This window comes from Ceratotherium simum, chromosome 18 (assembly GCF_057802395.1).
Source record: "Ceratotherium simum simum isolate JZ-2026a chromosome 18, ASM5780239v1, whole genome shotgun sequence".
Lineage (NCBI taxonomy): Eukaryota > Metazoa > Chordata > Mammalia > Perissodactyla > Rhinocerotidae > Ceratotherium > Ceratotherium simum.
The window spans coordinates 826,409-844,507 of NC_141917.1; the positions used below are offsets into that span (position 1 = coordinate 826,409).

At 59.4% G+C, this 18,099-nt stretch overlaps 1 protein-coding gene across 2 annotated transcripts in view; it reads right to left on the reverse strand.

Annotated features, from left to right (window-relative positions):
- SLC12A7 (solute carrier family 12 member 7) overlaps positions 1–18,099 on the reverse strand; it is a 59,906-nt gene that overhangs the window by 5,967 nt on the left and 35,840 nt on the right. Inside the window, exons 10-22 of one of the 2 annotated variants that reach the window (XM_087443088.1) lie at positions 17,305–17,403; positions 16,597–16,654; positions 15,493–15,667; positions 13,692–13,810; positions 13,209–13,307; positions 12,538–12,657; positions 11,481–11,585; positions 10,782–10,950; positions 7,296–7,491; positions 6,721–6,890; positions 6,188–6,319; positions 3,369–3,476; positions 1,867–2,045 (exon numbers count right to left, since the gene is read on the reverse strand). In XM_087443088.1, the coding sequence (XP_087299214.1) occupies positions 1,867–2,045; positions 3,369–3,476; positions 6,188–6,319; positions 6,721–6,890; positions 7,296–7,491; positions 10,782–10,950; positions 11,481–11,585; positions 12,538–12,657; positions 13,209–13,307; positions 13,692–13,810; positions 15,493–15,667; positions 16,597–16,654; positions 17,305–17,403 (1,729 nt within the window). The remainder of the gene's footprint in view (positions 1–1,866; positions 2,046–3,368; positions 3,477–6,187; positions 6,320–6,720; positions 6,891–7,295; positions 7,492–10,781; positions 10,951–11,480; positions 11,586–12,537; positions 12,658–13,208; positions 13,308–13,691; positions 13,811–15,492; positions 15,668–16,596; positions 16,655–17,304; positions 17,404–18,099) is intronic. The other variant, XM_087443089.1, reaches the window with a different exon arrangement.

Consider the following 18,099-nt stretch of genomic DNA (forward strand, 5'->3'; position numbering starts at 1 on the left):
GACCTCCGCACCTTCCAGAAGGTTCTCCCACTCTAACCCACGAAGAGGAGTTAGATGGGAGTGAGGTCCCGTCCCCAACGCACGACTCCAGGTCTGCACACTTAGTTCATGCCCGTAAAACAGTCTCTTCCTAGTTCACGTTCTCCTGACTCTCCAGGCCTGCTGGGGTCCAGACCCGACCCTGCTTGAGTGTGGCAGACCCACGCGGGGGCCCCTGACCGTCAGCCACGTGGCATGTGGTGACGGGACCTCAGCGGGCCTCCAGCTCAACGGTGTTTAGGGGAGAAACCCTATTCCTGTGTGTACGTGCTTGTTTTTTAATTAATAGATTTTTTCTGGAACACTTTTAAATTACGGATAAACAGAGCAGGAGGCACTGAGTCCCATGTACCCCCTCCCTCCTGGCAGCTTCCCGACGTGTCTACATGGCCTGCCCCTCAGTGGCCAACCTTTCCCGCTTCCCTTAGTGTGCGATTAACTCAGGTTTGGGGCTAAACCACTTCATCTCCTGCTCGGCTGTGAGCGCTGTCCTGGCTGCTGCTGCCGCAGGGGAAACACCCAGAAAGTTCTGCGGGAGGATCGGGGAGGGCGAGAGACAGACAGACGACACAGCCTCGGGATCCCTGGGACACCTCCCGCCCGGCCCTGGACCCCTGGCCATGGAACTAAGCCCCGAGGGCCTGACCATGCACAGGATTCATCCACGTCCCTTCCCACAAGGGGACTGAAGGATGCAGCCTCCTCCAGGTGAGACAGCATCTGGCGTCGGGGAGACGGGGAAATGCTGCGGTTCTGCATCCGCGCCTCGACCTCGAGGGACGTGGACGCATTAACCGACAGCTACCAAAGCACATGCTTCCTCTCCACTCTGAGCCGGCTCAGGACCAACCTCCCCCAGACCCCAGGTGTTCCGCGTTATTTAGAGAACAAGATTCGGGAATGTGCCGTGAGTTGCTCTGAACGGAGGAGCGAGGATTAAACAACTGAAAGCCACGGCGGGGGCGGGCAAGCTCCGCCTGCACACGGACACACGCGCACACAGACAGGGGCACACACACGGGGCCATGCATGCACACATGGGGACACGTGCACACACGCGGCCATGCACACGCGGGTTCACAGGGCTGCAGTGCCGGGCGTGCGGGGCGACCAAGCCTGAGAGGCATCCTAAACAGAGCGAGCGAACTTACAGGTTTCCCCATTCTCTACAAGGGAGAGAAGAACAGAAAGATTACTGCAGAAGCGCCCGCGACGCACACCTGTGAACAACGCTGGGCATACCCAGGCTGCCCTTTTCTGGCTAATCCGGCCATTCTCCACCAGGGGTCTTACTGCTTGGGGCCCCAGGAAGCCCCCCGGTCCTTCGGGGCTTTAGGTTTAGCTCCGCCACTGAAGCCCTCAGGGAGCTCTGGCTCTCCCATCCGGGGCCCGAGGGGCTGTGTGACTGTGACTCAACCCAGGACCCAGCCACACCGCCTCCCCCGTGGGCACCTCTGCCAGCCCGGGGGGTGCTCAGCTCAACACCACAGGCGGAGCCAAGGCAGGACACAGGCCCTGGCCCTGACGGGCAGCCTACACGGTTGGGGGTCAAGGCTGGGAGCTGTGAGTCTACCCAGAAGCCCTGACTTCCAGCAGCTGCGAGACCCACCAAGGACCCAGACAAGCTGGCTCACGAGCAACTCGCCGCCTGGGGCCCGGCTCACCAGCCCTGAAGGAGACCGGCCGTCGGGCTGGCTCCATTCTCTCACAGGCCTGCTGGTCCACAGGTGTGGGCCTGCAGTTCTTCAATGGGCAGCAAAGGGAGCCCCCGTCCACTGCTGGGTCAGTGCAGCAGGACGGCCACCTGCAGCCGTGGGTGACACTCACGGCTTCAGGGTGAAGAGATCTTTGAACCCGGACACACTGGACTCTCTGTTCTTGGACTTCTCAGCGATCAGCTTCTCCTTCGTCCAGGTCATCTGCACCCTGTCCGGCGTGGATGGGGCTCGGGTCCTGCTGGCCACCGCAGAATGGGAGGCGGTGTTCCTGTCATGGATGAGCTGAGCCTGGGGGGACAGTGGGGGCAGCAACAGCACTCAGCAGACCGGCAGTCCCCAACCTCCCCTGGGGAGGAGACGAGTACAGTGAGAGAAGCCGCTCTGCACGGCTTCAGCCACAGAGCCCAGGGGCTGCACGACCAGCAGACCTGGGGGCCCTGCACCCGCAGGGAAACCGTGAGAAAGGACCCAGGACCCCACGTTGATGGGAGGCGACGTTCGTGCCTGCAAGTCTCCACACTTGATGCAGCTCCACACACACTGCCTCCGCCCCCACTCCACCCGTCCATCCCTCCTCTCACCCACCCTTCCTCACTCATTTGTTCATCCACTCATCCACCATTCACGCATCCGTTCCCCTGTCCATCTCCTCATCCACCCATCCCTCACTGACTCACCGATTCATTCCTTCATTCACTATCCATCCCCTGACTCAGTGGCTCACCCATTCATTCATTCATGTATCCATCTCCTCACTGGCTCACCCATTCATTTCTTCATGTATCCATTCCCTCACTCACTGACTCACCCATTCATTCATTCATGCATCCATCCCCTCACTCACTGACTTACCCATTCATTCATGTATCCATCCCCTCAGTGACTCACCCATTCATTCATTCATTCATTCATGCATCCATCCCCTCATGCATCAACAGCACAGGGGCTTACAGGGAACCCACATTCTTGGGGTGGGGCAACGAGTGTCGACGGGGGTTTGGGGAGGGGTAGGATGCAGAGGGCGGGAGATACAGGGTTGCACAAGGCACCCAGGAAGCCTGCGTGCAAAGAAAGCACTGACTGATGGCCAGAGGACAGTGGGGGAGGCCTGTGGGATGAGGGGGCTCAGGGCAGGGGCCGTGTGGCCAGAGTGGAGGTCGCTCAGACAGTGACAGGGTCAGACTGTGCGGGGCTGCAGGGCCTTGTGGAGCCTGGGGAGGGGTCTGGAAGTGGCTCTTAGGGACTCGCTGTGGCTGCTGCTTTGAGGACGGCAGGGACAAGAGGAGGGTGGCCAGCTGGGCCGCCGTGGTGGTCCCAGCAGGAGATGATGAACGAGGGACTGAGTGTGGCCCACAGTGGCTGGTGAGGGCGCGACCTCGAACCGTGTGGAGGAGAGAAGTGGAAGCGGAAGGCACGCCACCCAGCTGTTCACAAAACCAGAGGTGCAGATGCCTGGCTCCAAGTGACCACAAAGACCGGCCCTGACAGCCACGCGGGGTCTGGAGGAGCCCAGGCCAGTGTGACGCAAACAGGTCGTCCTTATCACGCGGTCCCTGCACCACCACCTGTGACCGACTGCCTGCACCGCATCAGGGACCCCCACGCACGCACCTCCCTCTCCCGCTCCGTCTTCGACAGCTGCATCTGCTTCAGCATCTGGGACCTCTGCTCCATCATCAGCGTCTTCTCGTACGTGAACGCTGAGATGTCGTTTTCAACCTAGAAAGTTCCAAAGCACAGAAGTAAACACGTGTGCAAAACGTGATGCATTTTCACAAACTCCACCCGTCTCACTCCGTGTTCAAATGAGGCGAGACACAACACGAGCGCGTGTGTCCTAGGTGCCCAGCTCCTTGCCTCTCGGTCCTGCCCTCTGCCGTCTTGGAGCTCCCGTCCCCAGGGGCCCCTGTGAGTGTGAGCATGTAAGCGTGTGTGCGGGCGAGTGGCACCAGCCGTCACAACTGAACACGCTCCCCCCTGAACCCCCGTTCACTGACACACGGGCCGGCCTATGAGGAGGAAAGCGCCACCCTTGTGAGCTAACCCAGGGCACACTGTGTCGGGGGCTCTGGTCCCAGGCTGCCCAGCTGTGGCCCCAAGCACACAGACCGGGCATGAGGGACACGCTCTCAAGTAACAGGAGTCACTTTCTGTGCCCCGAGGAGAGCTGGCCGCCTGCACAGGACAAGTCTGTAACTTGCTCACTGACCACAGAGCTCAGACCCTCTCCTGACCACTGGCCCGTCCCTCAGTGGGTGACGCTGGGTACCCTGCCTGTCCGGGGTGGGGTCTGTGAGCGCAGCATGCACCAGTCCTCAGCACCCCCAGGGCCCTGAGTGGTGAGCCGCCATGTGCCCTCCGTGGGGTTCTAGGCGCCCATCCGGCAGGGCCAGGGGCCCTTGTTCACGGCTCCTACGAGCTGGTCCCACTCCCTTAAACTTCCCAACAGGTTGCTGTGTGGGAAAATTCACTTTTATGTGTTTTTTCTGTATCAGGCCACTTTACTAACTTCTTACTGATTAAATTTTTATTTTCTTGGGTTTTCCAGATACTGAAATCATAGGCAGAAATAAAAGCATCCCTATTTCTAATACTTAAGACTCCAACATCGACTTCCAAAAGTGAGATGGCTATGGACGCTGCACCTACTGCTGACTCTGTGGGGACACGCTGGCCCCTGGGCGTCCACAGGGAACTGGCTCTGGGCATTAACCAAACATCCACTTACTTTTACTTCCCTGAGGCTCTTGACACAATTTATTCACTTTAAAGAAGTTCCAACAAACACCCCAAACCCTTCTGTGGCAACACTTGGCGGTTCACGCTCCCGACACTGGTCCTTCTGAGACTTGTTGCCGGGAGCACCATCTCCCTTCACAGTGACCCTGATTTCTTACTGCGAGATTTCAGCCTCTGACCCTGGCTTCCCCTCATCCTTCATTCTCACACATGCCGACCCCCTACCCCGGGTCCTGGGGATGGTGCCCCAGACACCCCAGGCCTCGCGGGCCACAGGTGATGCCCTCACTCTCCGTGAAGAGGGCTCCCTGATTCACAGGACCCCACATGAGAGTGGCGTCCTCGACCGTCTCCATCCTGGTGGGCCCTGGATGGGGGTCCAGCCTGGCGAACACCGCAGGAGCAGCAGGAGGGGAAGGAGGGACCTAACTGACCCGATTCTGGCCGAGGTCTGCTCGGGTTCCCATTGGGGAGGAACTAGCCACTCCAGCACGAGGGCAAGCAGGGTCTGTACAAGGCAGGGACAGAGGCCTGCTCTCACGTCACAAAGCAAATGCAATTAGGTCTCTAACGCCACAGACCTTTCTACTTAAACCTGATTTGCAATCATGACTGAAGCAGGCAAGGCTGTGGATTTTAATGTTATTGTTAAATAAATCACACCCGCTGCCTACTACAAAAGCTGAATAAGATCAGCGGCTCCGAAACACAGTAACTAGTTACTGCACAACCGTGACACCGAGGCCACGTCTCACGCTGTGGCTCTGCTGTCCGAGAGGCCTCCTCAAACGCACGGAAGACCATCCGCCATCTTAACCTCAGAGTATTTAAAATTGCGTGAGGGTCCTGAACACAGACGAGGCAGGCCGATGGATGGTGACAGGGAGGATGGTGGACGCTGAAGGGACGTGGGAGCTGACTGGTGACCTGCCAGCAGTTGAGGTTAGAATGACGTGAACAGTAAGATAAACAGCGTGGTGCCGGTGTGTGAGCGAACGTGGGAAGCAGCGCGCACAAGTCCACTTCACACTCTTGACCAGAGGAGAGAAATCGCACCCAGGAGACACCCCAACATGAACGAAATGCTCCCCTGCAGGAAGTAGAGCCTAATCCCCCACTGCGCCGAGGGTGGCTGGCCTTGGGGACACGTTTCCCAAGGATGGAGTGTGGACACGGAAACGCTGTGACTTCACAGCACAGGTGCCTGGAGGACACACCTGGACCACAGGTTCACGTCACCTGTGTGGGCTGAACATCGCGTCCCCCCTTACAGGACACACGGAGGACGGCACATCACTCTGTGGTCTTCCTCCCACGAACCCGTAAATCCGTTCACGAGAAAGACATCAGACACACCTACACCGAGGGAGGTTCTATAGAATATTCTACCTCCTGAAAACTGTCAAGGTCACAAAAACAAGAAGGAAGTCTGAGGAACCGTCACAGCCCAGAGGGGCCTGAGGGGACACGGCGGCCAAAGGGAGTGTGGGGTCCTGGATGGGATCCAGGGCAGGGGGACACCAGGGACGCCGCAGACGCTAACAGTCTGGGGTGCAGCGCCCTCCACTGTGACGACCACTGTTACTGCCGTGTGAACACGGGGCCGGCGGGAGCCCGACACCGCCTCCCGGCGCCCAACTTCGTTAAAACACGACAGCCAGCAGTGACCGCCCACGCCCACATGCCCTCACCATCTCCACCACCTCCACCTCCGCACTGATCCTGAGGTGGTACAGGAACACCTGCAGGTCCTTCTTCATCTGGATGCTGTTGTCGTCCACCTGGGCCACCGTAAAGATGCGCATCCGGCACTTCCTCCACACCTGCGGCGGGGGTGAGGCCCGGTGAGCCCCTGCCCGCCCAGCACCCGTCGTTCCCAACCCCACCATCCCCCCGCGGCCACCCATGACACAGACTCCCCCCAGTACCCCCTACCCCTCGTATGACCCCTCCTTCACGTGACCCCTGCCCCCATGTGACCCCCCCCACCCGTGTGACCCATCCCTTCATGACCCCTGACCCCATAGGATCCCTGACCCGCAACGTGACCCCTGCCCTGTGTGCCCCACCCCACCCCTGTGTGGCCCATCCCCTCGTGACCCCTGCCCCAGTATGATCCCAGACCCCCATGTGACCCCTGCCCCCATGTGACCCCCACACACCCCTGTGACCTCTGCCCCCATAGGTATCCTTGACCCGTGACCCCTGCCCCTGGCACCCCCACCTTATGCTGCCGCAGCAGGAAGGGCAGCAGCATGAGGAGGCCCCCGTCGTGCACGATCCACCACACGTCGATGTTCCCGTCGCTGAACCGCTCCTGGTTTTGTGGAAACAGGTCCACGTTTTTGGCCACCAGGAGGGCCTGATGTGCTGCCGTGGTGTCACGGACGGTGTCTGTGGAGAGGCAGTGGGTGGGTCACCGGGGCCTCAGCAGAACCACACAGCCCTGCAGACTCACCAGGCACCAGCCAACATGGGAGGTGGCAGCAGGTGAGGCCACAGGGTTCCTGCAAAGCCCCACCCAGGCCTGGTGCCCAGGGCAGCCCTCGCTCCATCAGCAAGTCCCCTGCCCGGCCTGAGGGGCGCAGGGCAGCCGAGTGGGTACATCGCCAAACCAGGGGGCAGGGCTGGGAGAAGGGGAGAGCGCGTCTCAAGGCTTTCAAATGGCCATTCGCTTCTCAAGTGAAACAGCACAGCCAGGGCCTCCAACAGCCTCCAGAAGCAGGCTCTTGGGCCCAGTGACCCCGAGACCCCACAGGCCTGTGGGAGCCCATACACAGGCCTGGAGACGTCGCTCACCGACAAAGTTCTTCCAGGAGAAAGGGTTGTCCTCCTGCTTCCAGGACGCAGGCCAGGCCATGAGCACCGTGTTGTGCTTCATGCCCCCCAGGCCGGCTGACTGGATCAGGTGGGACATGCCGTCCCGCAGGTTGGAGGACACCACCAGCTGGCAGAAGCCTTTGGTCTTCTCTGCGCCCATCAGAGACCGGATGTTCTGGGGAGACAGGCCAGGGTCGGTGTCCCAGCGCCCAAAGAGCGGGCTGGGAGGAGCAATCCAGCACCCACCACCACGAGGGTGCCCGGGCGGCACTGCGCGAGCCGCACACCCACATCACTGCCTCACACAGAGAGACCACAGGTTCAATGGGGGCGTGGCCTTTGGTCCCCGAAATTCAGGACACAGGCCAGGGGCTGGAAGGGCCCGCCTGCCCGGGTGTGCACGCGGGCGCACGGGTGCGGGAGAACAGTGTGAAGGTCCTCGGGACACTCGACACTGGCAGTCCTTTACACATGACCTCCGTCATCACCAAGCCCCCACCGTCTCACTCAGAGATTTCGGACCCTGTGTTACACACCCGATTCGTTGAAAACTTCACTAGGATGTGTCCAATCTAACAAGTCACCTGAGAGAGACTGTGGAACGTGCGTCCAGGCGTGGAACACCAGGCACGTGCCACGTCCCGCCGTGGGCAGTCTGCCCTCTCCGCCACGTGCCAGGCCTCTGACCAGCGTGGCTCAGTTTCAAGGGGAGGCCTGACAGTGACCAGTGACACGCCTTTCATTAAAGCAGTGACCTGTGTGGACACTGGTCTCCTCCCCGGTCACGCTGACCAGCCCCCGGAGGCCAAGGCTGGGGCCCCCTTTAGGCAGAGCCGCGAGCCGCAGAGGAGCGTGCCCAGCTAGACACCAAATGGACTGTCCCGCTGGATTTCAAACTTGCTTGGGACAGCGACCCTTGACCCCTGGATTCCTGCTTCCAAATGGGAGCGTCTATCCACGCCTGACCCTGCTGCATTTTGGAATACAGATCATTTGTTTTCCGAGTCTCACAAGTCTGTGGGCAGAGGAACTGTCCCCAGGATGGACTACACCCAGAGTCTCACCGACACCTGATTCAGATGATTGAGAAGATGAGATTTGGGATCTTTAAGTTGCTGATGTTTACACGAGGTTTTGGACTCAGAGTTGATGCTGTAAATAGGTTGACACCCGGAAGGATGTTGCAATGACATGAATGTATTTTTCACAAAAGGCAGATGTGCATTTTGGGGAGTCAGAGGACAAACCATAGTGGTTGATGGTGGCCCCCCAAAAGATATTAATCCTGAGAACCTGTGAAGGGTCCCTGCAGATGTAATTAAGTTAAGGATCTGCAGATAAGATCATCCTGAATGAGGGCGGCCCTGAGCCCAATGACAGAAGAGGAGAGACACAGACACAGAAAAGCCATATGATGATGGAGGCCAAGGCTGCGATGATGCGGCCTCAAGCCCAGGGATGCCCGGAGCCACTGCGAGCTGAAGAGGCAGGAAGGACCCTGCCCCAGAGCCCGGAGGGAGCACGGCCCTGATGACACCTTGATTTTGGACTTCTGGCTCCAGAACTGGGAGAGGATAAATCTCTGTTGCTGTAAGCCCCGTTTGTGATCATTTGTTACAGCAGCCTCCAGACCCTCACACAAAGGGCCACAGCCACTTCCCTCCTCCCTTCCCGCACTTCAGCTGCCACCCTGCGTCAGAAGGGCTGCTGGCTCAAGAAGGAAAAGTCGGGATCATCACATCCGTCTGACAGGCTGCACTTCCCGAGGGCATCTCACCCAAGACCCGGGGCCGCCTAAGTGCATACGAAATGCAGCTCAGGGGACACTTCCTGGAATCACATGTGGCCAGAGACTAAAGCACAGGAAAACGGCCATCAAGGGCTCAGCTGCGTCAGGACGTGGTCACTCGAGGAGCTTTACACACCACGTGATCCTGGCCCCGAGACTGACCATTTCTGACACCACTGGCTGAAGTGCTGACCTCAAGGAGCCAGAGCGGATCTCAGGTGCCTCCTGCCTTACTCGACCACCTCGGTGCACTGCACAGCCGGGGTAAACAAAACACGCACTGTGCTAAAACGGAAAAGTAATGTTTTAAAGTAAAATAAGTGTGCTAAACACACTTCTGTGTGTATTTCTGCAGGATCATTTGTTTAAAAAAGAAAAAAACCGGAAAAAATCCAGAACAACACAAGTCAGATGATTACGGTGGTCGTGTCTGGGCCGTCTGGGCTCAGGCTCAGAATCTGACCTCCCCACTCAGTACCAGATGGCCAGGCCCCCGTCTCCCCTCCCGGCTCTGTTTCCTCCTTGGTTCCCCAAAGAGATGCTGGGAGGACAAAGGGGGCCACCGAGTGGTAAGAGAAGTGACGCTCTGTCCGGCATCTGGGCAGGTCTTAACGCGAGCTGTGGCTGGTGACCACGTGGCACAGCATCACAGATAAAACCCCAGGGCCTCTCCCATCCGTGGAAGCAGGTGCGTGCAGGAAACGCACGTGGTGGGCCTGGAGCTTCAGCCACACCAGATGCAGGAAGCCATCCAAGACACCATGCTTTTGCCAAAAAAGCCAAGGGGCCAAGGTGAAGAGGCTGCCCTGGCCAAAGGTGGGACGATGCGGACACCCCCAAGGACAGCAGCACAAGGACCAGTCCACGGTTTACAATCAAATGCAGGTTTACAGTCAGATGCAGGATCTAAACCAGCGGTTTACAGCCAAAAACGGTCAAGTTCAAGCGCCTGGGTTCACAATGGCACCAAAACCAAAGCGCCGGTGCCTCTGGAGATGGACAGGAAGGGACCCAGCATGCCTCCTGCCTTCCAGAGCACTCTGAACCTGGGAGCTGCTGCAGGAGGGCAGGTTTCTGTGCAGGGGTCGGCTGTCTGGCTGATGGAGGCCGTGGAAGGGGCCGGACACCGTGTTCTGCACCTGCCAGGGGATAATGTCAGCAACAAGCCCCCCCAGCAGTGCTGCCTCCCGTAAATGAACAGCCTGCATCTGGAGGTGCCTCTGGGTGCAGCCCCAAGACACTGGACACGTGGGCTGACCCAGACATGGGGACGGCAGACAAGCAGCCGCCACTCAACCCGTGAGCCAGGGAGAAGGACCCACCCAAAGAGCAAGAGGCTTGGAGACACGCTGCCAGCCGGATGGAAGGCCTGATGTGAGTCCGACACAACCCCAGCCAACAAGAAAGGGAAGAAAGGAAGACGTGAGACAACTAGGGAGGCTGGACACTGCCTGGCACAAGACGATGCTGAAGGTGTTGAAGAACTGTTGTTAGAAACTCCTTTGTTTTAGAGACACACACGGACACAGCTCGGCACGGAAGGACAGGTGGTGGTGACAACACACACAACTGTTTCAGGGCGTTGGGAAGACACGCTGGTTTCACCTTCGCGTGCAGCCCAGGCAGGACACGGCCTGGCCCCACCCCCCACCGCTGCCCCAGCCGCCCAGTCCCACCTCCTCGGCCTGCTGGGCCTCCACACGCTTGTCCAGGTAGGTCCCCTCCAGCACGGAGCCCACGATGGTCAGCCCCTTGCCGGCCTTGAGCTGCGTGGTGAAGGACAGGAGGCGGGGGTGCTTCACGTGCTGCTCTGCATCCAGGTTCAGCATCACCAGCACCTGGGGCCTGTGGCAGGGACAGCAGTTACCATGGCAACACGTCACCACAGCCCCCCGACAGGTGGGACAGGTGGACAGCGGGCCACTGGCCGGGGACCGAGAACCCTGGTGGGCACCTCTCTGCCAGGCACAGCCTCTAGGTATGTGCGGGCTGGAGGCCAAGGGGCTTCCAGTGCAGATACATCCCCCACCTCCTCCCAGAAGTGAGAAGGCGGAGGGGTCAGCCCTGCACGCAGACGTCCACCACCCAAAGCGTCCACAGCAGGACCCGACAGGTAAGCTCACCCCTCCCCACCCACCACACCCCAGGCCCGGCTCAGAGCCCAGCCCGCCCTCCCAATGGCCCTCACCGGGCGGTCAGATACGAGCTGATCACACCCAGGCCGCCCCGCTGTGGACTGAGGGAAGGCGCTGGAAGCTCCTGATCATTTCCTAGTAAGGGTGCCGTGGTTCTTCTCTCTGAAGTCAGACTTTAGAAATGGGCACTCCGTGGGTTTAAAGGGTGTGAGGTGGGCTGGGGGTGCTGCGGGCACTCACCTCCAGTTCTTGGTGTGGGGGGGGCTTTGCTCCACGTGCAGCAGGGCATAGCGGGCGGCATTCAGAGACAGCCCCCTGATGCCATCGCCCCACTCCTTCTCGGCCCTGCGAGGAGAGTAGCTGTGAGGCCCCGCCCTGCAGCACACCCAGGACGGGACCACCGGGCAGGCCCCCTGGGGGCCAACCTGGGGTCTTTGCAGCACTTCTGTGACAGAGGAGGGGGCCTCCCAAGTTGGCTAAGCGCGGGAAGCGGCAGGACACAAGAAGGGGGAAGAATGGGGAGGGTGGGGGTGGCACTGGCAGCCCCGTGTGGGACCTCAGTGAGAGGCAGACAGGGGACACAAAGGAAAGCCTGCTGGCAGGGGACTCTGAGGAGCAGGCAGTGACCGGGGCAAAGCTGGCTCCACAGGCCCAGCCTCACCAGCAGGAGCACAGGGCCTCCCAGGCCCTCCTTCCAAGCCAGCGAGAAAGAGCTGGGAGGGGGCTGCAGGCAGCCCACCTGGGGCCCACCCTCCTCACCCCCACCAGCTGGCCCTGCGAGGCCCCAGCTCCCTCCAGGGTGGGGGGCCAGGGCAGCCACGGGAAATGCCCCAGTGGTAGACTGGGGGCTCTGATGACCTATGGTTGCCGTGGTTTTTCTGTCTACAGTGTACTCTGGAAATTTTGAAATCCACCATGTCAGTGCCATCATCAGATGGATTTCAAAGTTTCCAAACAGCGCACTGTGAAACATTGTGGCTATTATACAAAGACACAGATAAACCTCACCACCTATCGTAACAAATGTGGAATCCACAGAGAACAGTGAACGTGGCGGCTCTCCCGTTATGACAATGGCGTGCGACAGAGAGCTCGCAGGTGAACGCCTGACCCCACCTGAGGGCCGGCGCCGGGAGGGGAACGGGGGCTTTGAGAGCTCGGCCACCGGAGGCCCCCATGCACCTGTTCCCCAGGAGACACTTGGATACGAGACCCCGAGGAGGCCCCCCCTCCAGGGAGCGCGAGTCTGCCATGAGCCCGTGAACGTGGCGGCCGGGCGCGGCCCGCAGCAGCTCACCCTCGGTACTCGATGTACTTGTAGATGCAGCCGGCTATGAGCATGGCGCAGAGGGCGTAGTACCAGGAGCAGATGAACATCAGGGCCAGGCACAGGCTCATGCCAAGGAAGGACAGCGTCCTGGGGGAATGCGCAGCTCACATGCAGGCCCCCACCCAGGGCCCCAAACTAGCACGTGAGCAGCTGCCTCAAAAACGTCACTGGTCCCTCAGTGAAAATCTTTCAGTTACTCCAAGAAAATAGCAATGACGCCTGGTGACTGGGTGCTCCACCCCCGCACTGTCTCCGAGGGCTGAGATGGCCCCACGACTACACTGACCACCTGCTCTGCTCCCCAGCGTGATCAGCGCCCTGCTGGGCACTTAACAAAATGGGCTTCATGCGTCCGCCAGAGCGCCCGACGCACTGGTAACATGGAGACCAGGCAGCCTGAGGTCCCACCCTCAGACCCAGGAGGGCCGAGGCTGAACACAAGGTGGAGTCCATGTGGTTCGGGATGCCTGGGCGTCCCAGGTGACAAATACAGGCACGCAGCCCTCATCGGCTTGGCCTGGCTTGCTCCAAAGGACAATCAGGGCCCCACGTGGCCTTGGGACCCAGGGGGCAGCATCCTTGCAGATGCATCCGTGTCGCTGGGACCCACGGGGGCCGCCCTCTGGGGGAGTGCTCACCAGTGGTAGTACTTGAAGCGTGGACGCCAGTTGGGCGTGCGCAGCAGGGTCTGCACAGCGCAAGCCAGGTTCACAAACATGTAGCACATGAGGAAGAACCTGGGGACACGGGGAGCAGCGTCAGAGGGGCTGGCCAGGTCCCACGGTGGTCCCGACATGCTGTCCTGTCCTGCAGGAGCCCCAGCCTGCCACCTCCCGGTGAGCTCCCTTATCCACGTCACCGTCCCCTGCCGGGGGGTCTCCCCACCCCCTTCATCCACGACACCGTCCCCTCCCATGGGGTCTCCCTGTCTCCCACAGTCCACGTCACTGTCCCATGAGTGACCATCTGGCCACCTGTGCCCATTCCTCTCTATTACTTGTCCCCTGAGAAGAAGGCCAGGCTCAGAGCAGGGGCCTCATGTCCCGCTGGTTGCTGCAGCAGCAGCCACATTTCCACAGCCTGGTCCCCACACACCTTCCACTGAGCCCACAGCCACTCACATGGAGAGGATGGGGGCCACACTGTCCAGGGAGGCGATGAGGATGCCGGTCTCACAGATGAGGGCTGTGAGCAGCAGGGCCCACGTGGGCTCCCCGTTGGCCTTCCCATGGCCGAACACCTGCAGGGAGAACGGCATGTGGGCTGGTGGCTGAGGGGCGAGGAGCCACAGGGACGAGGCCTCACATTCAGGCGAGAAGCCAAGCTAGTCGGGTCCAAGCCAAAAGAGGTCTCAGAGAGGCGACAAGCAAAAATGGACTTTTATGATGTGTATTGGACCTTACCAGTGGGGTCTGGAAGAAACTCGACACCCAGAACTCGTGAGGGCAGACAGCACCCAGGGACCATCAGACCCCAGACTTGCATCGAGCACTAGTCGGGAGTGCAGGGCGACACCCCAGTGCCTTGGACCAGGGTCTCCTGGGATCCTAAGGGCAGCCTCGAGGCGGTAGGCGCAAGGCTCCCGCAGCACACACCTGCTAGGAGAATTCCACAAGGACCTCACTGCAAGGCATCTGGACCCTTCACCCACAGCCACATGTGGCAGCAGAAATTTCCGGAAGGCCACACTGCACCTCCAGCAACACCAGGCTTTAAAAGCTTTTTCTACCGCACTCCCTGCTGGCCAGTGGTTCTGAGAAGGGATATTCAGAGCACGTTGCAGAGACACTCAGAATAAACCACGGAACAGACTGTGAAGCAGCACCACCCGGCGGAGGCTCAGGGGGAGTCAGGGGGACACGGTACAAAGGCCACCCCACAAGCCAACTTCCTGAACAGAAGGGCCCGCCCTCCTGACTGTGACACACAATCCAGCATGGTCTCCACGCATCACTGCACGCACCATGACTTCGTCTGCACCTGAGCGGACAGATAGAAGGCACGACAGGGGAAGAAACTAAGGCGGCTAGGATCGGTTTCAGGAAAGGAAGGTGAGAAGCACAGAACAATGGAGGCGCGAGGGCCAGACCACAGCCACCACATTCATCATGGCTCAGGCGCAACACTCAAATACGAAGGTATGGCGCTTCTCCCAAAATTCATGTGGTCAAGTCCTGACCCCAGCACCTCAGAATGTAACTGTGTTTGGAGATGGGGCCTTTACAGAGGCTATTAGGGAGGACCCTAATCCAACACGACCAGCGTCGCTACAGGAAGAGATCGGGACACTGGACACACACAGAGGGAAGACCCTGTGAAGACACAGAGAGGAGATGGCCATCTACACACCAAGGACAGACGCCTCAGGGGAAACCAGCCCCGCCCACACCTTGATCTGGACGTCCAGCCTCCAGAACAGAGAGAAAAGCACCTTGTGTTATTTAAGCCTCCTGGTCTGCGGCATTTGTTCTGGTGGCCCCAGGACACTAACACATCTATGGCCTCAGGTTCATTCCAGAAAGCATCAGCCCCAACTCGAGGAAGGAGGGCCCCAGGACACTGTGTCCCTTGTCATCATCACAACGGGACAGTCCTGGGTACAGCATCCCGCAGGGCTGAGCAGGACAGATACTAACCCCGGAGGAAGTGGAAGCACCCAGTCACTGCTCTGAACCGTTTCCGCAGTCCACAGAGGTGAGGGGCTGCCTCCACCCACACACCTGAGCCCTCAGCCCAGTGACCACCGCGTGTCAGGGGGCTGCCAGGCTGGAGGTGGAGACGTGGGTCCCACCACCTTTAACCGTTAAGATCGTGCTCTGGACACAGACCCTTGGACACCGTCCCAGACACGTTCCTTCTGAGGGTCTCAGAAGGGGAGCCGATGACACAGCCCTAGAGCCTGCGGGCAGCCGCCGTGCTCACCTGGAGGAAGGGGATGATGCCGTCTCGAGCGATGGCCTGCAGCAGGCGCGGCGCCCCGGTCAGGCTCTGCAGGCCAGCACCACAGGTCGAGAAGAAGGAGCCAATGACAATGACCCAGGGGGACGGCCAAGCCAGCATGCCAATGACAAGGTTCCCCTGCAGGGCCTCCCCAAACCTGTGGGGCGGGCAGGGTGCACTTTTAAAACGTGAGCTGAAGATGTAAAATATTTTCCCACGTCTTGAGTGGGAATGAAGCTGCTCCCACCCGAGTGAACAAACGGGTCCTGCCCCCCGCCCCGGTCCTTTCTCAGGAGCAAGGAAGCCACAGCCCAGCCCAGGGTCTGCACAGCCACTGTCACTCCTGCAAAAGTGGCACTGCCGTGGACAGATGGCATGGCTGTGGCTTCACAGAGACTGCCCAGGACCCCTCGAGCTCTAGGGCCTGAGGGACGTGCACCCGCCAGAAAGCCGGGTTGGTGGACAACAGCCTGGAGCACTGGCCGCTTCTCCAGTGAGCGGCAGGGCTAATGGAGTCTCCTGAGGTCTCTCCCAAGATCCCCCATGCCCCTGGCACTATTGGGACCCCAGGTTACTCTGCGGTTCCCCAGCTCCAGGCCGGAGCAGCAGAGGGATGGACACATCAGACCAAACGGACGCCAACAAAGGGGACATGGGGCTTCCTGCTCCACACAAGATGCTTGAACTCTGGGGTGCTCTCAGTTTCAGGACTAAAGTCATCTTCAGGAAAACTGATGACCCCAGAAGTTTCTAGAAGTTGCAAATGAACACCAACGTACTTTTTTTTTTTTGTGAGGAAGATCAGCCCTGAGCTAACATCCGCTGCCAATCCTCCTCTTTTTTGCTGAGGAAGATCAGTCCTGAGCTAACATCCACTGCCAATCACCCTCCTTTTTGCTGAGGAAGATTGGTTCTGAGCTACCATCCATGCCCATCTTCCTCTACGTGGGACACGTGCCACAGCACGGCTTGACAAGTGGTGTGTCAGTGCACACCCGGGATCTGAACCTGCAAACCCTGGGCTGCCGAAGCAGGGCACGCAAACTTAACCACTATGCCACCAGGCCGGCCCCAACACCAACATACTTATCTCGTAAGATCACGCCCTCGATGCAGGCCCCAAAAAGCACGATGCAGGAGAGGTCTGCAGCTCGTGTCAAGGAAGCAGTGGGTGCAACGTGCTCACAGCGGCGACCTGTCACAGGTGGGCCTGGACCACCGGGCCCCCGCTGCGCCTGCACTGCTGTGTCCCTGTGGCCTCAGGCACCGGCCTCACCACTCCACCCTGGTTCCACAGAATGGGGCCTCAGTCAATCAGGATGGGCCTGGCCTGCAGCGTGACCACCACGGGGACCAGGCAGGAGACGCTCACTTGGTAAGAGGACAAACCTCAGTGATCGAGAAAAGGCTCTGCTGGCACCTCGAAACCAGTGACCCAGCTTGAAAACCTGTGACTAGCACACACACAGCTATCATGTAATACGCACACAGTTACACATAACTAACATGTTACACGTAATAATGGGGTTACTACGTGTGTTTTATGTACAATATCACATTCCATAACCAACTCTGAAGCTTGGCGCCCAGGTGCCTTGTGTCTGATTTCCTAGCATCAGACCCACGCCAGCCCAGTTCCCTCTCTAGGTGATGGATGTTGTGGTCAGAACTCGCCCAAAACCAGGCAAGCCTACCCAAAGCTGGCGCTGGCACAGCAGTGAGCCAAGTGGAGCTTTAGAGGGCCATCCTTTCTGTGGTGCCTGCACCTCCCACATTTGACCCCTTCAAGGATACAAATAAAAGACGTGGTCACAATGGCCATGATGGTCCCAGTGGGGATCGACTTCTGGGCATCCTTGAGGTCCCCAGATCGGTTTGATCCCGCCATGATACCTACGGAAAAGGAGGAGCTGAGGCAGAGAAAGAATGAACCTCGACTGCGACATGCTGGTAAGGCTGAGACTAAAGAGAAACGCTCAGCAACGCCTTCCTGCTGCCACTGCCTCTTGAAGAGGTAAGATAAAGTCAAGAGACGGGTGAGTGGCCTCTCCACGTGGACAGGCTCTGAGCAGGGACCAGAAGCAGACCTGGGTGAGGACCAGAAGGACAGAAACAGGCCGCCCAGTCAGCCAGCACCAGGCTGGGTGGGAGCCGGGGGCTCCCACTGTGCCTGGGGCAGCTGAGGGTGTCCCGGCAGGCAGGCCGAGCAGAACCTGAGTGTTGACACAGGTGTGCACATGTGTATGTGTGATCAAGTGTGTGCATGTACACGTGGGGGGGGACTAGTATGCACTAGTGGTCACCCTGAAAGGTCGGCCACTCTCATAAGGACAAGGATGACCGTGGCTCCTGGCCTGACAGCTCTTGTGTCCATTCCTAACCGCCCCAAGCACAGGGCTGCTCCTAATAACACAGGCTTCTTGGGAGAGCGTGGAACAGGATCCTGTAAACCACGCGACTTCTCCAGCACTCCTCAGCACAGACAGGGAGCCGAGACCCTCAGGCTCGATTTTTGAGACAATTGGGAAAGAAAGGGGAGCAATGAGTGTGTTAGAGCTGGAGGGCTCACCGGTCACGGGGTGGGGGTAG